This window comes from Myxocyprinus asiaticus, chromosome 36 (genome assembly GCF_019703515.2).
Source record: "Myxocyprinus asiaticus isolate MX2 ecotype Aquarium Trade chromosome 36, UBuf_Myxa_2, whole genome shotgun sequence".
Lineage (NCBI taxonomy): Eukaryota > Metazoa > Chordata > Actinopteri > Cypriniformes > Catostomidae > Myxocyprinus > Myxocyprinus asiaticus.
Genome location: NC_059379.1, coordinates 34850411 through 34873191, shown reverse-complemented (window position 1 = coordinate 34873191; position 22781 = coordinate 34850411). Strand labels below are relative to the sequence as shown.

The 22781-nt window shown below is 36.5% G+C and overlaps 1 protein-coding gene across 2 annotated transcripts in view; it reads left to right on the top strand.

Annotated features, from left to right (window-relative positions):
* The window catches only part of LOC127426730 (ankyrin-3-like), a 266706-nt gene that overhangs the window by 148888 nt on the left and 95037 nt on the right, over window positions 1-22781 (top strand). For both annotated transcript variants that reach the window (XM_051673712.1, XM_051673713.1), the window contains exons 2-11: window positions 4371-4472; window positions 4817-4915; window positions 6361-6459; window positions 8821-8919; window positions 9780-9965; window positions 10350-10373; window positions 17142-17240; window positions 19139-19237; window positions 19801-19899; window positions 21683-21880. In XM_051673712.1, the coding sequence (XP_051529672.1) occupies window positions 4371-4472; window positions 4817-4915; window positions 6361-6459; window positions 8821-8919; window positions 9780-9965; window positions 10350-10373; window positions 17142-17240; window positions 19139-19237; window positions 19801-19899; window positions 21683-21880 (1104 nt within the window). The remainder of the gene's footprint in view (window positions 1-4370; window positions 4473-4816; window positions 4916-6360; window positions 6460-8820; window positions 8920-9779; window positions 9966-10349; window positions 10374-17141; window positions 17241-19138; window positions 19238-19800; window positions 19900-21682; window positions 21881-22781) is intronic.

Here is a 22781-nt window from a genome sequence, read left to right as displayed (position 1 = left end):
TGACGGTTATCCATCTTCATCTACCATTAAGCGATTGAGCAGCAGCCGTCGGAGTCGCATTGGAGTGATGTCACCTCCCCTCTCTTTGAATGATTGGCTAGAGGAAGAGCTTTCGATCAAGAACTTGTGGACCAATGGGGATGCAATTTTGCATTTACATGAAACTCTACTTACAAGTTTTGGAAAACCAAGCGCAGAACTTGGAAACAAAAGCAAAGAAAAATACAGTGTAAACGTACAAAAAAATGAAAATATGAGCAAAATTGTCAGAGAGCACAAAAAACAGTAATATAACCAAGGAAAACATGATTTTCTTATGACTTTGCTTTAATTTTCTGTTTTTTTTTTTGCAGCATATTTTCAATATGTTTACATATTTTTGATTCATGCTTGTTATTTTTTGATCTGAGCTTGTCTGTCAACCACCAGCTCCTCTTCGCAGTTCACCGGAGGCACACGGTTCAGCCTTTGACTGTGCAGTTCTGAAGAACTTTTCTCTTTTCATTCCCGTGTAAATTTAGGTGGCGTATTCACAAGTCACGCTTTCTACAAGAACCTTGTTTTGGAAATCTATAAATGAGCCTGTGATGGCCGAAACCTGTCAGGATATTGAAAAAATCATTCGTTTCTGTTGAGTTTTACGTTTACACTAAAAAATACTGTATGACACAGAGAGTTAAATCAATGGCCTGTGACTGTGCTTGTGAGAATTTTCTTGTGTGGGGTAAATCACTTTTGTCTCTAGGGAAGAAAAGAAAAAAAAGACTCAAGGTGTGCGGGTTGTGTTTACACCCTTTCAGAACACACTATATATTCCCTCGTGACATGGAGAAAGAGAGAGAGAGAGAGAAAGAGAGAGATGTTCAAAGGGAGCTCCCACACACACTGCAGAGGTTCAGTCCACACTACATAAAGAGAAGATGACATTTCTATTATGATAGACAGAAGAGAGAAAATGATATTGTCAGAAGCAGAGAAAGATTAAAGGAGGTTTATGGAATGATGACTGATTGACTGGATTGAAATATTTACATCATCATCTTTTGTGTGGCTATATTTCATATACTACCTCCAAAGATTTATTTAATGGTTTATTTAAAGCTGAATCATGTTTCTGCATTACTAGCGTTACCAAATGGAGTTGCATTAAATAATTGATGATTTTGTATTTTTTTCTAAGAGGTTCCGTCTACCATTGGTCAAACAAAAGGACAACACCGCCCCAAACTCAGGTCATTGGTTGAGCAGTTGTTGCTGTGTTGGGCTGGTCAGGATCCTCTACCAAATAGAAGAATGTTTTAATAGCACCACAGACAGTACATTTACATGCGCAGTTGTAATCAAACTACCATGTTTTTTTTTTTTGTTTAGTCAAGCTACAGTCTTCATGTATTCTTCCAGTATACATGACAAACTGCTTAATCAAATATTTGATGGAAGGATGACAGATACGTCAGGTTAAATACAATTCATACACCACCTATGTCTTTCATGGCATGCGCACAATGGTGAGGCCAAATCTGTTTCGATTAATGTGTGGACATGCTAGAGGTTGACCGATATTGGATTTTGCTGAGTGCTATAATTACTGTGGAGGACAAGGCCGATAACCAATGAATCAGCGAATAGTTTTTAAAATTGATTTATTGAATGTTAAAAAGAAACGAAAAACTATTATGGAATTATCATCTTTAAATCTTGCAGATAACCGATAGTACGAATAGCAACTTTGGCAAAACCAAATTATCGGTCGACCTCTATACTGGATGAAATCATGCTACAACCACATTTTTTCCACCTGTTAGTCTGACTTTGTAAAAATCAGATTGCATAACGAATACGGTCATCGGGATATGATGTCACACTGTAGGCTTTCTGTTGTTTGTATTCTTTGTATTAAGCTAAGAGGTCAGTCTGTGACATTTATATCCTGTATTGGTCTTTTCACTATTTGAATTCTCTGTTAAGAATTCACAAATATTTGGTACGTAGCAAGAGTTGAAACTGCTTTGCTTGTGCTTGCATTTGTGCTATCATGTGTTTGCGTAAAATTAGCACATGGAAATCAACATGTTGCTTACGAATGTTCATGTACCCTGAAATCAACCCCATTCTGCCGAATTACTGACTGAAGCCATTCCTCATCTGACATTTTTGCATCAATTCTAACTGTTTTTCTTTCCCTCTGGTGCTACTGATAGCGGGTTGTGTGAGTAACCTCAAAGACGCGGGCTCTGGTCCCATGGAAACCTGAACATTATTGCATATTTTTACTCAACTGATGGTTAGGTTTAGGGTTGGAGGTTGGGTTATGGGGTAGAGTTAATAAAATATGCATTCCAGTTAACTGTATTACATTATTTACAACTAAAAATGCAAACTCGCTTTCAGCACCACTCTGTGGACATTTCACCCAGAAAATAGTTTGATCAGTCGCATGTTCGTGTGGGAATGAATGCAACTGAATAAAAAACAAAGTGTATTGTGACCACGTCATAAGGTTAATTGTTGACCTATATGGGTGCTGTACGGTGATGTACACAATAGCTATAGGTGAAGTGTTTGTGTTTGTTGTCATAGCTGTTACTAGATTGTGTATTTTAGCACAGCTTGAGTGCTGTATGAAAACGGAAAATCTCCAGTATTAGTTACCAGTATGTAAATCACAGACTTTACGGTGTGTCATGACTGGTGTTTGTTAATGGAGTGTGTAAATGTGTTCAGATGCAGACAGCATGTGTGGTTTATTTGGGTGTGTCAGACATATGTCTCTCTCTCTCTCCCTGTCCTTTCTCTCTCAGTATCTGGACACAGCAATGTTGGCATGAACAACACCTTTGTACTTTCATTACATGCTAATTTATGTCATGCATCTGAATTGCCTTGTGTTAATGTACTAGACTTAGACTTATTTCAAGACCTGATCTTCTCCATCTACCAAAAATGCTGGGATACTGTTAATGTTACTGTTTATGTTTAGACATTTAAAGAGTCAGTAAAGTATGTAAGAGGGGTATGTGTGGAATTACATAAGAGTAGACAGCTGTTGTTAAATGTCAGTTCATGCTACATTGCAAAATTTACAGCACATAGAATATATGACAACAAATGACTGATCTCACTGTGAATTTAGCGACAATACGCCGAAAGCTCTTCAGCTGAAAACGGTCTGTGTTTACCGAAATTAAAACCACTGCCCCAAGTGGCCGAAGCAGGAAATGTTGTTGAATGTATTGGCACATGTGTGCTCCAGTTTCTGGGTGAAATGTCCACAGACACAAGTGGTGGCACCAGAAGCAATTTGTATTTTTAGCTGTAAATTATGTCAAATGGTTAACAGGAATGCCTATTTTATTAGCTCTACCCCCTAACCCAACCCTAAGCCTAACCATCAGCAAAATAAACATTTAATTTTAAAGCAATAATGTTCAACCTCGAAATCATGCTCATCATTGTTTTGGTGAACACAATTACTTCCTGGTTCCCATGGGACCAGAATCTGTGTCCCTCAGGCTGTTTTTGCAATGTCACTATCAGTTGCCCCAAAGGGAAAGATGATCACATTTGAATGAATGCAAAAATGTCTGATGGGGGATGCAGCGTGTCAGTTACTCGGCAGAATGTTTCGATTTCAGGGAACATGAACATTCGGAAGCAACAAAAGGATTTCCTGTGTGATCATGTGTGAATGACTCTAGATTCCCACTCTTAACAAAACACTGCTTCAAGCTCCATTCATTTCCGAACTGTGACATTTCCATGCTGTTCTTCCTCAGGTACTATTTTACATAACTACAGCCAGCTGATCCACAGAATTACTGTTTATTCATGTACTTTTACAAATGTCAGCTAGCCCTCAATATCACACAGGATAGGGCAGAGAAGCAGGCAGGAGTCTTGACAATGACTTGGTGTGCAATCAGCCTTTTATTTCCAAATCTAACTATGCCAAGAGGTGCAGCTCAGTTCTGTATCACAAAGCACTTGATAAATCGGCAATTAAAAAAACTAGATCATTACATTTACTAAAGAAATTTAAGTGGTGTTTGCCCTTGCAAAACTCACCATGATTGTATGCAATTATAAACATTATTTTGTATATAATTGCATTGCATATAATTGTGCACATAATTAAATACATACATTATCTTTATTATATGCAATCACGATGCTACAGGTTGGATTTTGTTATTCACTGTGCCACGGGATACAACACCTATGATACAGATGTTACAACATGCAGTATCTCAAGTTCTCTACCCAGAACTACCTTCTTGTCTTTGCTAATGGACGTATCAGCTCGTTGGTTCCTCTCGATTAATCCGAGTTTATGAAGAGGAAGATCTGATTGTTATTTCTCTCTCTTGCAGACTGACAGCAATGCCAGTTACCTGCGAGCAGCCCGGGCTGGAAACCTTGAGAAAGCCCTTGATTACATAAAGTCTGGCGTCGACATCAACATCTGCAACCAGGTCATAAACCTTTTTTAAGTAAAACTGACACTTATTTGATATATGGCACCGTAAATATTGTTGTAGGCCTATGGAAAGCTGTTTAACATTATTCCTGGCTCACTTTTAGCAACCATGATGCAGATGGTGAATTATAAGCAGGTTAGATTGATTAAAGGAATCATGTGGAATATACGACGTGTCTGAAAATAAATAAATAATATCATTGATGAGATGCCCAGCATCCAGATATCATAAACCTTATCTGTTTCTGAAATGCTTCATTCTGATACTAAATAGATTTAAATGTAAATAAACAGTACAATTCATGTATTTGTATGGTTCTTTTGTTTGTCTTGATGCAGAATGGGTTGAACGCTCTTCATTTAGCATCTAAAGAAGGCCATGTGGAGGTTGTGGCCGAGCTTATAAAACTTGGTGCCTCTGTGGATGCCGCAACAAAGGTAAGTCCCCGTTTACTAGTTTTGGTTGTATGACAAACCAAACCCCAACTGAAAAACATGTGCATCAATGTAAGACTAAGCATATGAATAAAAGATGACGTGTGTTGCCCAGCTGCACACGAAGTAATAGACATGACTTTGTTGCATCAGCAAGTCTTCAAAGTCACCTAATATTTAATGATTCGTGTAGAGCATTTTCAAAAATGAAAAGATTTCTGTGAAGGTTTTAGAAAATTTTCCTATATTAAAGTAGGGCTGTGAATTATAACACAATCAATTGTGCTTTGCTGCTTACTGGTAGTTTATGGAAAAGTGATTGGGGATTGGAAACATTCGCAATTTGAACCCAGGTATCCGTGATTTTACTGCAGGAATGTTACCTTTTGACCACCTAAACATTTCACACTAATGATTTTTTTATTTTTTTTTTATGTATTGTGTAAATCAATTGTGCTGGCTTTTCAAAGCAAAAACAGCTATATAAGACATATCAAAGTACAGTAAAATCAATATACTGCATATCAAGTACCTAATATATCAGGCAATAGTTTGTATTTTATAAGCGATGCATAAAGTGGGCAGTTACCTTTTGCACCAAGTGTAAATAGCACTCGCCACACAGCGCAGCTATTTGCACTCCTATAGTTTGGTGGGAACACAAAAATGTATGACAAACTTCTATATTAGTGTTGCTTCAGTGGCGTAGTATGTAAAGACGTTGTGAATATGATTTTATTTCGAACGGATGACCTGGGTTCGAATCCATGGCTCGGCATCAGTTGTGTGTAGGTTGTATCGCTCCATTTATGAAAGTCTCGGGAGACTTACCCATCTGAAAATTAACCATGGTTTTAATATAGTAATATTGTGACCATGTTTTTGGCGGAAACCATAGTTCTGATGTAAATAACCATGGTGTTACTACAGTAATATGGTGTTCATATAGTAACCATGTTTAACTCTGTGGTAACTATGATTTACTTCAAAATATTACAGTATGGTGATACTATGGTTACTATAGTAAAACCATGGTTCATTTTTGTAAGGAAAGGTTAGGTTTAGAGGTAGGGGATGGTGTAGAGTGTTTGTGGGAGTCTAGATAAACACAATAAACACGCTACAGTGATGCCCCTATACTGTATGTTAGTATTTAAATAGAGTTTTTGCATTCAGTGACAAAAAAAAAAAAAATGCTTTTCGTCGCTATTTACACTTAGTAAATAGCTTCTGCATATAGTGGGGGATTATTCTCTGTGGGTAATGATGGGCTGGCGTAGGTCCCGGGTCCATCCCTGAAGTGATCCCGTTATATTTATGTAACAGCGACAGAAATAGCGGTGATAATTCAGCTAGCGGAAGCAAAACAATGGACAGCTGTTCTGACTGACCGCGTGTCGAAAATGTTTGCTGCAACATTGACTTGCTCTATGTTCTTCTGATTCCAGAAAGGAAACACCGCTCTGCACATAGCATCACTCGCCGGACAGGTGGATGTTGTGAAGGAACTGGTGACTAATGGAGCGAATATCAACGGCCAGTCTCAGGTACCTTCAAATATCTGTGCAATTCAACTGGATGTATTATTATACAACTAGCCAGCTATAAACTTGTTGAAAGTTTCACTAACTTAACTAACTTAGCTCAGCAAGATTCTCTTCAAACTGGCACTCTGTTGTAAAAGTAGTTGACCTGAAAGAGAAAACTGACTGTAGAAGAAAATAGTATATGCTAATGCTAGCAATAGTGCCTCTTGTGGCAGTGATGAGAATGCAATACGTGTGTGCTTTATGAAGTACGCTCTGGCACATTTGAGAATGGATATAATGTGTTTGTTTTGTCAATTAGGTCTGGTTTGGTCTGGTTTGATGATGTCAATTAGGTTTTAGGCTGGAAAAGCAGCTGACTGCCCAGCTAAACACCAGCTTGACTAGGCTTAAAGACCGGTTAAAAAACAGGCGGGTAATATCAGGGATGAGATATGTTACATGTTACATTCAATTACATGAAAGCTAACATTTATGAGGTAAGCCCAATGGAAACACACAGTCGCTTTGTCCTTACATGACACTCAGTGACTTCAGAAGTGCTGCTTTAAATATAACCCACTTATTTCTTCAGTTTGATTGGAAACTGTTGGGATTTGAGAGCTGCCAGGAGGGTATCATATACTGTGTGTGTGTTTTTGCCTTGTCACTAAAAGTACCTCAGGGAATCTGAAATTGAACACACACGTGCGTGAGAAATAGAGATAGGTTACATGTTTTATCTCAGGAACGTATCACAAGTCTTATGCTGTCTCATACTGCAGTGCTTAAAATAGAAACACTCTTCTTTCTTCTTCACACGGTGAATGAGAAGACTGTTGGAGTCCTTTTTTATAAAATAACTTAAAGGTGCACTGTGTATTTTTTTTTTTTACCTCACTAAAAAGTTTTACTTATAAAGACAAGAATAGTGTTTAAAAAAACTCTGTAACACTGAGATGAAGGTACTTGTCAGTAGCTTAATAAAAGCTGTTGTATTTCACATGGAGCAGGATGACTCATGGAGACAAACTCACTGTATATCGGTTACCCTCCTGTTACTGGACACTATTGCTTGCTGAATAAATTATAAATTATTATATTATATAAATTAGTCATCATGAGTTAAACATATGCCAGTGAATATGAACATTCCTACAATGGCATCAGTAACCGAAACCTTTTGCATTTGCGTAACGTTGCATCCATGACACTAGGTGTCACTATAATACAAGATGACTGCCATATTGGCCAGTGCAACATAAACACAAAATTACTAAATGCAACTTTAATAGAGCTGTTGAGACTGTAGTCTTAAAGGTGCATTTATTTATTTATTTATTTATTTATTTATTTATTTATATCGTCTTAGGCTTATACTGATACCTAGGGGCGTAGATGCAGCATCCTTCAAATTCAGTAGTTTTCAGTTACCAATACCATTGGTAACATACAATTTACTATTCACAGTCAGCAATTAATGAATGAAATGTCCATGAGTGAAAGTGCCCAATAAGTGGTTGATTACTGAGATTAAGCAAGTATTTAGCTGGTCATGTGATCATAACTTGGCAGGCCCCATGAGGGGACCCTCTCCATGTAGAATAAAACAGCTGTAATTAGGGTACTGATATTACTGGAGTCCTTGTCTCATGTGAGTAATCCTGATTTTATGCATATGTTTCAAATTTACTATTCATTTCTTCAAAAATCAAACTTTTATAATGAGGAAACAATTTCTGAGTGCACCTAAAACTCAGAAGTGAACTGATCATTTTCTAACCATGGGTTTCCTCAGAAATATATGATGGCTTTTAAAATAGCGGTTTTTGATTTAACATTTATGTAAAATAAGGTATGTTAAGTAGGGCTTAAACTAACGGCTATTTTGATAATCGATTAATCTTCAGTTATTTCTTTGATTAATTGGATAAAAGGCCAAGTTCTATTTGCTGTATTTTATAATGATATTTTTATAACATATTTTTGGAATTTCTAAAAATATTTAAAAAATATATAAAAAACAACATAAATGATTGTTTCTTGCATTATATGTAGATTTTCAATTACGGTTATATTTAAACCTAAATATGAAGTCCAAAACCAATATTTATCAAACCGCAAATATCAGATTAATCAATAATGAAATTTGCTGTTGATTATTGATTATCATCGATTTTATCAATTAGTATTTGTTGATAAACTTGACACAGTTATACCTCAAAGATACATTTCTAAACTGTCTTGTGCTTTCAAAAATCATAAGTTGGTAATAAGAAATAGTATAAACTTGTTTCCATAAAGATATTTGTATCAAACTAATAATCAGGTATATATGGTGAATGAAACACATTCATAGGTATTCTCTTGTTATTACTACAGAATGGATTCACACCACTCTACATGGCTGCCCAGGAGAATCATCTGGATGTGGTAAAATTCCTCTTGGACAATGGATCGAGTCAGAGCATTGCCACAGGGGTGAGCATAACCCTTTCCAATTCATTCATCACTTACCTGACTGCAAGTCCCAGCAGACCTCTGGATCAACATACATAGAGATCCACCAAGCAATGATAATACCTTAGAATACAAAATCCATCTCAGAATACCCTGTGACCTTGCTGTCCTGCATTGCAAGGCAGGAGGTAGACACTAGTTACACAGTGACAGTATCGAATGCCCTGTCTGAAGTGTGTGTGCGTGAAGGAGCAGGCTAGGGAGCCAGACATCATTGTCCTTGAGAATGTACCTGGCCTTTGTGACTCTCCGACAGTGATCATTCACATCAGAGAACACTTATGTTTCAAGTGCTATTCGCATGTACATTTGTGAGAATTAAGGACTTTTGAAATTCCGACTTGAGTCATAAAAAAGATGAAAAATAATTATTTATGAAAGATTGTTTTATTTAAGCTGTTGTTCTCTGAGATGATATCAAAACAGTTATCAAAGGCTTTTATGTAACTTGTAGAACTTAGAGATTGCTGTATTGTTATTGACAAAGTAAGGAACTATTGAGCACATGCCCAAGGTGGTGTATTTGTGTAGCCAAACTTTTGACTATGGTTCACAATGCAGCTTATTCTGGCCAAGAACCGCCCACTCAGACGGGAAGAGCCATCTCACTCAAAAGTGATCTATCAGGGTTCATTTTGTTTTTATGTATAATTAATGGGCAGGTTTATATGAAATGGATTATACTAGTTATATACCTGGGATAAAAAAGAATAATAATGTTGTGGCAGTCTCTATGAAAGGTTGTTCTGAAAAAAAAATGTCCAAAGTTTTGGGAGCAAGTATTTGGTAAACCCAGGGATTGTTGTGTTGTGTGTTTGTAGGACGGTTTTACTCCTCTGGCCGTAGCTCTCCAGCAGGGTCACGACCAGGTGGTGTCTCTGCTCCTGGAGAATGACACCAAGGGCAAGGTGCGGTTACCCGCCCTGCACATCGCCGCCCGGAAGGATGACACTAAAGCAGCGGCACTGCTACTGCAAAACGACCACAATGCAGACATTGAATCCAAGGTACCTCCATCAGTTCACAGCCTTCAACTCTTTCCATGGGTTTACGTTTACAACTCGATGGTGCTTCAAGGTTATTTCCATTCAACATGCCAGATTACTTATATGAACTTTGGAATTAATGCAGTGTACATCAAACAAAACAGACATTGTGGTGGCTAAAGTAATTTAATGTTGCGTGATGGGAGATGCTCATCGATATTCTGTGTGAATTTACATTTACCGCTAGCAAGTGCACCATCCAGTTAAGCCCTCGTGATGTTGTGTGATGTGTGGTTTGTCGCACTCCCTCACCATGTAGCCACCGTACAGCTTGGTGCTCCCATTGTGACTTTGTGAACACTAATCAGACCATTCTCTTTCCCCCCGCTCTGGTGGTCCTTCTAGATGATGGTGAATAGAACGACTGAGGTATACACAAATAAACTCTACACACCTCACAAAGCTGCTGTCGCTGCTGCACCATCCCCTCCTGTCCCTTTTCATCGCTTTTTGTCTCAGTAGAATGGCACTTTATCACTAACGGGCAGCGGAAAACTAGCATGGAGAAGAAAGACTCTGGTTTAGCTGTTCGAGGTCTGCAGCTGAGAGAGTTACCTGAGAAATGTACAATAAATGATATGCAATATACAATTATTTTATTTTAATTATATATATATATATATATATATATCTGCAGAACTAAAAAAAATTATGATTGTTTTTAAACTGGTTCCCCAAACACTCCTGCCATTTACCATTGTTTAGACAAAAAGGTCATCCCGCCCCAAATTCACACCACTGGTAGTGCCATAAGTTGGCTTTAGGGGTGTGTAGCGAAGCCATTATCTGTATCTGTATCTGTATTTGTTGCTATTGCAAAATTATCTGTATCTGTATTTGGATAGAGCCGGATGTAGGCGGGACTTAAACCGGAAGTGTGTCAAAACTAAATGGAATGCCATGCCCATTTTTAACTCTATTACATTTACAGTTACTATAAATAAAACATGCGTTGAAAATGCCTATTCATAATAGTAGCCAAACAGTGATAATAATAATAATAATAATAATAATGATAATAATAATTATTATTATTATTGGTATTATTATTATTATTATTGTTAGGCTATTATTATGAATAAGCATGTTCAAGGCACATTTATAATAATAATAATAATAATAATAATAATTAATATTATTATTATTTCATTATTATGCTATTATTATTTTACCAAATGATTATTTTAGTCTTTTTTTATTACCAGATGAATCTGAATATATAGGCTACATTAACTGTAGAATATTTGGCTAACTTTGTTAATGTTTCTCCTGGTAATTCTTACATTTAATATCTGCTGAAGCAGAATTTTAGTTTATATCTATGCATGCATAACAAAGACATTCTGGAGGCACAAGGTACAAGCAATTATGAAATGTCAAGCACACATTTTGCAGTGAATATTAACTTCAAACATTAAAATAAATGAGAATAAATTAATATAGCCTACAAATAGGTGAAAGTCCTGTAAGTCTATCTATATCGAAATGCAGTTGAATAAATTGCAAGAGCAAGCCTCTCTAGTTGTTCCAGAAGAGAATAGCGGGAAAAGGATAATAATAATATTAAGTTTCATTTATAAAGCACCTTTCCAGAGCTCAAGGACAATATACATTCTCAAATTTAGTACAGTTTAAAGGGACAGAAAAAAGAACAAGCATGTTTTAGTTTCTCCCATGTGCAGGAATATTCTGAATAGATGTATACTCTATGGAGCATTTAAACCTTTATGAAACATTTTGACTTTTTGGAATAAAGGCCTAACCAGATAATTACCTTAATCGGTGATGTGGATATAAATGTGGTCAACTTTAATGGACAGAGGATGAACTCTGCTTGGAAATCATCACTTAAGTTCAGGAATTCAACATCTCGCTCTGGTTTATAAATGAATAGGCCTGGTTAATGGTTCGTGGGAACCATTAACATAGACAATTCAAGAAGTGGGAAATGTACAGTATATGATATAGTTTCTAACTAAACGTTACTTTTTACAAGCTCAAGATGCGCACAAAAAATGGAGACTGCAAACGCGGCCATAAGATTTGAAATCACAACGTGTGCATTTTCATTCATAAGGTTTACACTTAAGTAATATTGGCTTCATTTCATATGCTCATCATTTCGTTGTAATTTTGGAAATGTTTATTTAAAATGTCGCTTTATCCTTGTGCTTCTTGGATAATCAGTCGAACAAATATTTTTGTATTATTCGGATGAATACACTGTTCGTTTTGAAGTCATAACTTGTGCCTTTCCGAATATGGTATTCGATTTAAGGCACATCCCTAGTTGACATGTCTTGCCCCTCAAACATACAGAGCCTGCTGAGGGCGTTCAGAGCCTTTTCTTTAAAAACAAAGATTTATACTCTCATTACACTGCCTTGGTTTTCAAAAATGTCTGAATATGCATTTTGCTTCAACATCTGTAAATATCCAATTACCCTTTTAGACAATACTGTTGTAAAATATCCCAGTGCTGCCTGCAGATGAAGGTAGGGTCACTGGAAGGTTTGCTCCTCAGCTGCAGAGCACTCGTCCTATGTCATGCATGACATTTCCCTCCCCAAGCAGGTGTCAGCAGAAAGAGCAGCTGGCCTCTACTCTACTCGTGTCTACTATACTCTTCTTCTCTATCCATCTCTACTTGTGTCTACTCTACTCTATTCTGCTTGACTCTAGTCTATTCTACTCATCTACTGTATACTCTACTTGTTTCTACTGCATTGTACTCTATTCTACTCACCTTTGCTGTACTCTACTGATCTCTCCTACATCTCTTCTGTACTATGGTTTACTATACTTATCTTTAGTTTACTCTATTTGTCTTTAATTTATTCTGTTTGCCTCAACGTCTCTCACTCAATTGTACTCTACTGTTGTCTACTCTATTCATCTTTAGTCTATTCTACTTGGCTGTAATCTATTCTACTCTACTCGTGTCTACTCTACCTTACTTGTTTCTAGTCTTCACTACTTCCGTCAAGTCTATTCTACTCTTCTCCACAGTACTCATCTCTATTCTCCTATTCACTACTCTATTACACTACCCATCTCTAGTCTACTACACCTGTCTCTAGTCTATTCTACTCATCTGTACTGCATTCTGCTCTACTCTATAATACTCTACCCATCTATTCTATTCTACTCTACTTTGTTGTACTCTATTGTACTCATCTTTACTCTTGTCGACTATTCTATTCTATTCATCTCTACTCTACTAGTCTCTGCTTTGCTTCTTTTCTTTATTCTAGTCTACTCTAGTCATCTCTACTCTACTCATCTCATTGTCTACTCATTTCTGCTCTGCTCTACTCATCTCTACTCTGCTCATCTCTACTTGTCTCTCTTCTACTCTTCTCTAGTCAACTCATCTCTAATCTATTCTACTGTACACATCTTTATTCTTCTCTACTCGTATCTACTGTACTCTACTCATCTCTACTCTTCTTTAGTCTACTGATCTTTACTTTGTTCTTCTCTACTCGTCTTTATTCTACTCTTCTCGCATCTGCTGTTCTGTACTCTACTCATCTCTACTCTACTCTGTCTCTAGTCTACTCACCTCTAATCTTATCTACTCTACTCATGTCTACTCTCCTCTATTTGTCTCCTATCTACTCTATACTTGCCTCTAGTCCACTATACATGTCTTTAGTCTATTCTACTCATTTGCAATGTTACTCGTCTCTAATCTAATCTACTCTATTTTACTCTGCTCATATCTATTCTGTTCTACTGTACTCATCTCCACTCTACTCATCTCTTCTCTACTCATCATTACTCTATTCTAATCTACTCTGCTTTGTTGTACTCTATTCTAACTCGGCTCTACTATACTATGTCTCTTTTGTACTTATCTCTACTCTTCTCCACTCTGTTATATTCTACTCATCCCTACTCTCCTTGTCTCTTCTTTATTTTACTCTTGTACTCTACTCATCTCCTCTTTACTCATATCTACCCTACTTGTCTCTAGTCTACACTACATGTCTTTAGTCTATTCTTCTCATCTATACTCGTATCTACTCTACTTTCTCTAGTCTACTATACTTGTCTGTACTGTACTTTAATTTTTGTCTCTTCTCTATGCATTGATATTAGTCTCTACTCTTCTATACTCTATTTGTCTCTAGTCTGCTCTACTCTAATCTACTCGTCTCTAGTTTACTCATCTCTACTCTATTTGTCATTGCCTGTCTCCAGTGTAGTCTACTTTGCTTGTTTCCCCTCTACTTTTTTCATCTCTACTTGTCTTCTCTGAACTTGTCTATTCTTTTAGTTTAGATTAGTCTCATCTCTTTTCTTCTCCTCTCTTCTCCTCTTCTTTTCTCTCCTTAATCTTGCAAGTTGTTAACAGCTCAGATTTGCACTGCATAATATGTAACTTCTACACAGTATTAACCATTGACAGTCAATACTAGAGAGCAAACACTTCACTTAGCCTGATATTCATCTTCAATTAGAATTTGTTTGCCTGTTTGTTTGTTTTTTTTTGTTGTTTTTTTTTTTGTGCTATTTATAACACAATAATATTTGGTTTCTTTTTATTTTAAATAATACAAATATATTTAAAAGTTGTTTACTATTGGTACAGATAGACAAAGATAATTTGACACATCCCTGATACTCATTTTGATGTTTTTAATAAAACAGCACTCTGTTACTGTAGTGCAGTGCAATGAAAGCATGTTTTCACAACTGTAGCCATTGGTCCATATGTACTAAAGCTTTGTGCTTGTCTGTTAATTCACCTTTGACTGAGGGTTGGAGGCTATAGAAGCTGTATACATCTAAGGAAGGCACATCCTTTTAAACCGAAAGTTCCTGTCTTAGCTCCATGGCAACCACAACATATTTTTCCTTTTCAAAATGTTGTAAAATTTAATTATTCTTCACAAGTCACTTCTCACATCACATATCATATTTTATATTACAGTAAGCATACTTTCCACTGTTGTCCTCTTGGTATAAGTACATCATCGTTATTGAAATTATTTTCACACAATACAACCCCAATTCCGAAAAAGTTGGTACAGTATGAAAAATGCAAATAAAAACAAAAAGGAGTGATTTGTAAATTATATTCACCCTTTGCTATAGCGAAAGCACTACAACTAAACATTATATGATGTTTTACCTTGTGAATTTCATTGTTTGTTTTATGTACAGTAATTTCAAAGCAGATGATTGCAACACGCTCCAAAAAAGTTGGGAGAGTCAAGTGTTTACCAACTCTGAAACATTACCATTTTTTCTAATAACACTCATTTAGGCACTGAAGACACAAGTTTAAGTTTAAAAAGTGGAATTTTCCCCCATTCATCCATTATGTAGGTCTTCAGCTATACAATTATTCGGGGTCTTCGTTTCCGTAATGTGTGCTTCATAATGTACCACACATTCTCAATTGGAGATGGTCAGGACTGCAGGCAGGCCAATCTAGCACCCGCACTCTCTGATTATTCAGCCAGTATGTGGTTTGAAGTTGTCCTGCTGAAAATTCCAGGACGTCCCTGGAAAAGACAGTGCTGGATGGCAGTTTATGCTGCTCCAAAATGTGTACATATCTGTCTGCATTAATGGTGCCCTCACAGATGTGCAAGTTACCCATGCCATGGGCACTGACACACCCCTGGCCCATACAGACACTGGCTTTTGGATCTGACGCTAATAACAGCTTGGATGGTCCTTTTTCTCATTGGCCCGGAGAACACGATGGTTGTGTTTTTCAAAAACTATTTGAAATGTGGACTCATCGGACCAAAAAACATGGTTCCACTGTTCTGCTTTCCATCTAAGATGAGACCGAGCCCAGAGAAGTCGGCAGCGCTTCTGGACAGTGTTGATGTATGGCTTCTGCTTTGTATAGTAAAATCTTAACTTGCATCTGTGGATGCAGCGGCAAATGGTAAACCTTTGTTAGTCAGCACCAAAGTAATCCCAAGCCCATGTTCATGATTTCCATTACAGATAAATGATGTTTTTTAAGACAGTGATGTCTGAGGGATCAGAGATCAAACACATTCAGAAGCACCGAGATTTGACCGGATCCCTTTAATCTTTTAACTATATTGTGCACTGTAGAGGGTGAAATGGCCAAAATTCTTCGAATTTGTATTTGGGAAACATTGTTCTCAAAGTGCTGGATTATTTGCTGAAGCATCTGTTGGCAAATTGACAAGTCTCGAATGATCCTTGCTCTTGAAGGACTAGGCTGTTTTTGGAGCTCCTTATATAGTATGACACAATTGCCTCACCTGTTTAACATCTCCTGTTTCACATTGCCTTTTTATTTTAACTCGTCAAATTGTTATTAGTCTTAAATTGCCCCTGTCTCTTTTTTGGAGCGTGTTGCAATCATCTGATTTGAAATTACTGTACATTAAAAACAAACTATGAAATTCACAAGGAAAAACACCATATAATGTTTAGTTGTAGTGCTTTTGATATAGCAAAGGGTGAATATAATTTACAAATCACTCCTTTTTGTTTTTATTAGCATTTTTCATACTGTCCCAACTATATCATAATTGGGGTTATAAATATTGAAATGTTTTTGTATTTCACTCTTTAAATTATCATGACTTTAAATATGTAATAATTAAAAACTTTTTACTGTAATGGATTTTAAATGTAAAAGTCTGTTTAAGGGACAAGGGAAGTAGTAAAAAAAATTATGAAGGCTTGGTTAAATGTTTTCAAGACAGTCTTAATGTGACCTTAATATAACAAAAAGAAAAAAGTTGAAATCTAAAAAATAAAAAAAATCAACCCCTGGGAGAAAAAAAGTGTACATAGTTTAAGCAACACCCTACTACTTCACAAAAACGTACAGAAATTCAGTCATGACATGATCACAGCATTGAGTTAACGTCAAGCAAATAACAAAAGATTGAATGAGCTGGATTGGCTTTATATGGTGTGGTGGGGTTAAGGAAGGATGTGTCATTCCTCAATGTTGTGCTGAGGTCATGTGTGTGGATCTGTGAGGGATTTACTGCACCATGCCTGGCCTGATATCATCTTCTCATATGTAAAGGATGAGGTCAGGTCAGGTGACAGGGGTCAAGGCCTTCAGAGTGCTGTATGTGACATTTTGACCACTGTGCCCTATTTCTCTCTGTTCCTCTCCAGAGTGGCTTCACCCCTCTCCACATAGCAGCTCACTACGGCAACATCAACGTAGCGACTCTTCTCCTAAACCGTGGGGCTGCGGTAGACTTCAAGGCGAGGGTAAGGACACATCTCCAGCTGTAGTGTTCTGTAAGAGTGGAGTGGATTGATTTGATCATCCCAAAATGGAAAGAGTCAGGACAGGGTCATTCTCTGGCATTTTTATAGAATAGTATACTAACATACTTCTCTTAATCTCTGCCGTATATAGTATACTGTACACTGTGTATACTGTACACTGTGTATATCTATATGAAAGTCAAGATACAGTGAAAACTGTATCTTACTTCTAGTTCATTCATTATGCAGGAAATTCAAGTACTCAGCACAGTGTGCTCTGTTGTATATTTCACATTAAGGCAATCTGTATTCTGAACATAGCTGACAACTGTTTCCAAACTGGTTACCCAAACACTCCTTCTGTCTCCCATTGTTCACAAACATGTAGTCCTGCCCCAAACTTATGCCATTGTTTGAGCTTTGCATGATTTCTGATTGACTAACAGTAGAAAAGTGTGATTTCTCAGGACACCTAATAGACACCTAAAATAATTTGCTTATGGCACCTTTAACAAAAGACACATTGTGTTAAAATCACAGACAGAGGATGAAATTATTGTATTGATTTAAAAGTTTAGGTGGTTTAATGTTTAATTAAAAAAAAAATTAATGTGCATCATGGTAATCTGAGATATTGTGAACTGTCACTAGAGGGTGGTGTAGCTCAATATGTACATAAAAAAGATTAGATTAAGAATTAAGAGGTCATAATTTTGTCTATTCTAGGGTTAAATTAGCTCCAGCATCCGTGAAGCGATGTGGCGATTGTAAAGAACCATAAATAAACATTTAAAATGTGAAGTTATCACAATGATTTAAAAAAAGTATGGCCATAACACTGAAAGGGATGATTCACCCAAAAATAACAAAATCTGTCATCATTTACTCACCCTCATGCCATCCCAGATGTGTATGACTTTCTTTCTTCTGCTGAACACAAATTATGATTTGTAGAAGAATATCTCAGCTCTATAGGTCCTCACAATGCAAGTGAATGGTGACCAAAACTTTGAAGCTCCAAAACCACATTAATCCAGGATAAAAGTAATCCACACGACTCCAGAGGTCGTGAGAAGCGATATGATAGGTGCTGGTGAGAATCAGATCAATATTTAAGTCCTTTTTTTACTATCAATCTCCACTTTCACTTTCACGTTCTTCTTCGTTTGTTTTTGGTGATTCACATTCTTTGTGCATATCACCACCTACTGGGCAGGGAGGAGAATTTATAATAAGTTATAGAGTAAAAAAGAACTTAAATATTGATCTGTTTCTCACCCACACCTATTATATTGCTTCTGAATACACTGATTTAACCACTGGAGTCAGTTTGGAATACTTTTTTGCCACTTTTATGTGCCTTTCACTTGCATTGTGTGGACCTACAGAGCTGAAATATTCTTCTAAAAATCTTCATTTATTTTCAGCCGAAGAAAGAAAGTCATACACATGTGGGATGATGTGAGGGTGAGAAAATTATGAAAGAATTTTTATTTTTGAGAGAACTATTCCTTTAAACATTACATGTGTAAACAAGAGATGGTGTGATAAATTGGCATACTAATCTTGTATGTGCAAACTTCCATCTAATCTTTAAACTCATTCGATGACCAAAATATATAGCCAGTAGCATTAATAAAATATGCGCAAGGATACTAAGAAGCGACATGATGTAACTAGAAGTCACCTAAAAAGGTAGTCCCACCCTAAAGGGCCAATTTAGACAACTTTACAGCTCAAATAACACATATTTTTGTGTTGAAGAATAAATATATATGCTTAAAAAAAAAAAACTGAGCAGCACATTTCCACTTTTGAAATTAAGGAATCTTTATTAATGTATAGTATGTTTCATAAAAGTCTGAAAATTTGCTTAGCCTTTTTTTTAACTGTGGCAGAATGACATAACACCTCTCCATGTGGCGTCAAAAAGAGGAAACAGCAACATGGTCAGACTGCTGCTGGAGCGAGGGGCCCGAATCGATGCCAAAACCAAGGTCAGTGCTGCAACCAAATGAACTCATTCCTGTCCAGCTCTATATTTAACTCATCAGAGAAACTGAGCACAGGGTTTTCCATGGTCTGTGTATATTATATAGCGAAGAAACTGGGAGAAACTTGTAAAAAAACAATCTATAATTTATATATTCATTGTATATCATGTTTCCAAGGACACTTATTAAATTGTGGTTAATTTGTGACCAGGTTCAGCTGCTTTCTTAGAAGCAAAAGATGCTTTTCAAGAACAGGGAATTTATTGGCAGAAAAAAAGAAATCCTGGGATACATGCCGTTTCATTCTAATTAATGATTACAGCTGTAGCCCTCAGGTTACAGCCCTCAGGTATATTTGGCAGCAGTGTCAAAGAGAAATTGCATACAGATGTTGCAAACATCTCTTTCTCCTGTGGGGGAACACTGTCTATCGTTGTTTGTTGGATATCTTGGGACATGTCTTTAGTATCGGGAAAACATGTAATGTCAATAAAGGCTGACGTTTGTAGATTCCCGCCCTTGCCTCTGAGTGTGTGTGATATGTGTGTTTGTTTTCAAACTTTCAGGACGGCCTGACACCTCTGCACTGTGGAGCAAGGAGCGGTCATGAACAAGTTGTTGAGATGTTGCTAGATCGGGGAGCTCCAATCCTTTCTAAGACGAAGGTACAATTTCGCAATTTTTTTCTCCCTTTAAAGGAATAATTCTGACAAAAATGAAAATTCTGTCACCATTTATCACCTTCACATCATTCCAAACTCATATCTACAGTATCTTCTGTTGAACATAAAAAGAGATATTAAGCAGAATGTACCATAAATGTACCATAAAATTATCTTCTATCTTGGGCCTATATTCCAAGTCTTCTGAAGCCGTACAATAGCTTTGTTTGAGGAACAGACCTACATTTTTACTCATTCACTGACAATGTTCCCTTCAGCCGCATTTCTGGAATCTCATACATGACTGAAAATATTTAATTATGGCGCATGAAGACTTGTTGCGGCAGGTTTGACATCATGTTTTGCAAACCCTTTCGACATTTAATCATGCAGGACATGAATGATAAATATCTATAGTTCAGTTTCACTAGATAAAATGCTAGTTCTTGAGATCAGTTATGGAATTACTACCAGTGAAAATGCCAATTTCTGATGTCAGTAATTAGGATTGCACTGGATAAATCATTAATTCTTGGCATCAAATATGATGTCATTACTCATGGAAATACCCATTCTTGATTGTAAAAGTAGAATTACAACTAGTAAAAAAGCCTAAATGGTGATAACTGTAACTGCATTTTCTGTTTGCTAATTTTTGATAAATGTAATTTGGTTTTCACTAGTGGCAATGTTAATTTCGAATATCTATAATGTGATTGTCACTACTAAGAAAACCTTTATTTGTCAATTTATTGATATCTGAAAAAATCAATTTTCAGATCTGAAATTAACATTGCCACTAATGAAAGCCAGATTCAAGATTTAAAAAATTAGCATTTTTACTAGTTGTAATTCATTTGTTGATAGCAGAATTGGGCATTTGCACTAATGCTGTAACAGTGTAATTATTTATTTCAAAAGATTATCATTTTCACTAGTATGAAGAACAGTACATAGCGGATATTTGAAGTTTCAGGTAGTAAGAAATGAATTATAGATATCTGTAATTGCATTTTAAACAGAAGTGAATGACAGATCATTATGAAATTATACTAGTGAAAATGCTGTTACAGATATCAGAAATTGTTTTTAAGTAGTTGATATTCCATTTTTGACATTCAGTATTTCCGAGAGTAATAACGTTATTTCCATGAGTAAAATCAAGAATTCTGCTACAGAGAATATAATCACTGCTATCAAAAATGAGCATTTTCACTAGTAGTGATTCCATTGCTGATCTCAAGAATTAGCATTTTAACTGGTAAAAAATGAATAATAGATACCTACTGTGTAATTCATATCTTGCACATGATTAAATGTCGAAAGGGCTTGTTTTTTCGTATATAAGAGTCATTGTTTCTTGCATATTTTATAATGTCATATAATCTACATTACTGGGTTTTTGAAACAATACAGCCATAACAATTTATGTGAAAATACTCAATACTTAGATGCTGATTTCGCATTTTTGATATCAGTTTCAAGCAGTATGGACAGAATAAATGGCTGCTTCTAAGGGCTGTCTGAGGCTCGTTCACATCCTCTCACTGTCAGTCTTAGAGCCGAGACATGATCCTTATATACTGTATTACACCACATACTGTATGTTTTATAAATGTGTGTGTGTGGGGGGGGGGGGGGGGGATACACACAATGGAAATGTGTGATTCATCCATGATTGGATTCATCAGTGTTTTCTACAATATGCTTAAAACCAAGTGGTGAACTGACAGTTCTTCAGTTATTTGATTTCATCATAATCTCAATTGTGTTTGCATTTAAACAGAACGGTTTGTCTCCGCTGCACATGGCCACACAGGGAGATCACCTGAACTGTGTTCAGCTCTTGCTCCATCATGAAATACCCGTGGACGACGTCACCAATGATTATCTGACCGCGCTGCATGTTGCTGCCCACTGTGGACACTACAAAGTTGCCAAAGTCCTTGTAGACAAGAAGGCCAACCCCAATGCCAAAGCTCTGGTGAGTGACACAGAATACCACAGCAGAGCAGCAGGGAAACTATACTACATCCAGAATTCATATTGGTTGAAGTGAACGCCTGCTACCACACTTATGACATAAAAGGCCACACTGATTTTGCACTTTTATACGCAGGCAAACCCAGTCCAAATCCAATTTGGTGTGATATAAGTCTTTTGTGTATGTTAAGGTTTATACAGTATGTAAGTTTACTGTTAATTAACAACTGAAAGGAGATTAACAAAATGTTCATTGAAAATGTCTTGGATCCATTTATCTTTGGAGACATAAAAAATGTACTTGCATTTTATCCAGTTTTTTTTTTTAGTTTTTTTAAGATGCTACAAAATATGAATTACTTTGCATCTAAATTAAAACACATGTTAGACCAACAATATTCACCCAGATATTGTCCCAACTAGCCTAACAGAGTTGTCTGAACAAACAATTTCATTTTGAACAAAGTTGCTGATTTGAGAGTTCCCAGCATGCATTACAACATGAATCAATTATGCGGTTAGTATTGTAGTTTTTTTTTTTTTTTTTTTTGTGCTGTTTGCTGACTTTATTTATGCTGTTATTGTTGTTTTGCCACTGTTTGTTAATTTTTGTGTTGTGACATTAAGAGCTCATCGTTAACTTAATGAGGTTTAATCTTAGGTTTGATTGTTAAGGGTTGAAGTCTGTTGTGTGTCTGTGAAACAACTGTTTACCTGGCAAGACATGCCTTTCTTCAGAAGCAAAGATTGCAGTTAACTTCATGTAAAAGTAGTTTAAAACATATTGGTTACTGTGGTAACCTCCGTTCCTTGATGGAGGGAACGAGACGTTGTGTCGATGTAGTGACACTATGGGTCGCTCTTGAGAGCCCCGAACACCTCAGATCTTTGAGAAAAGGCCA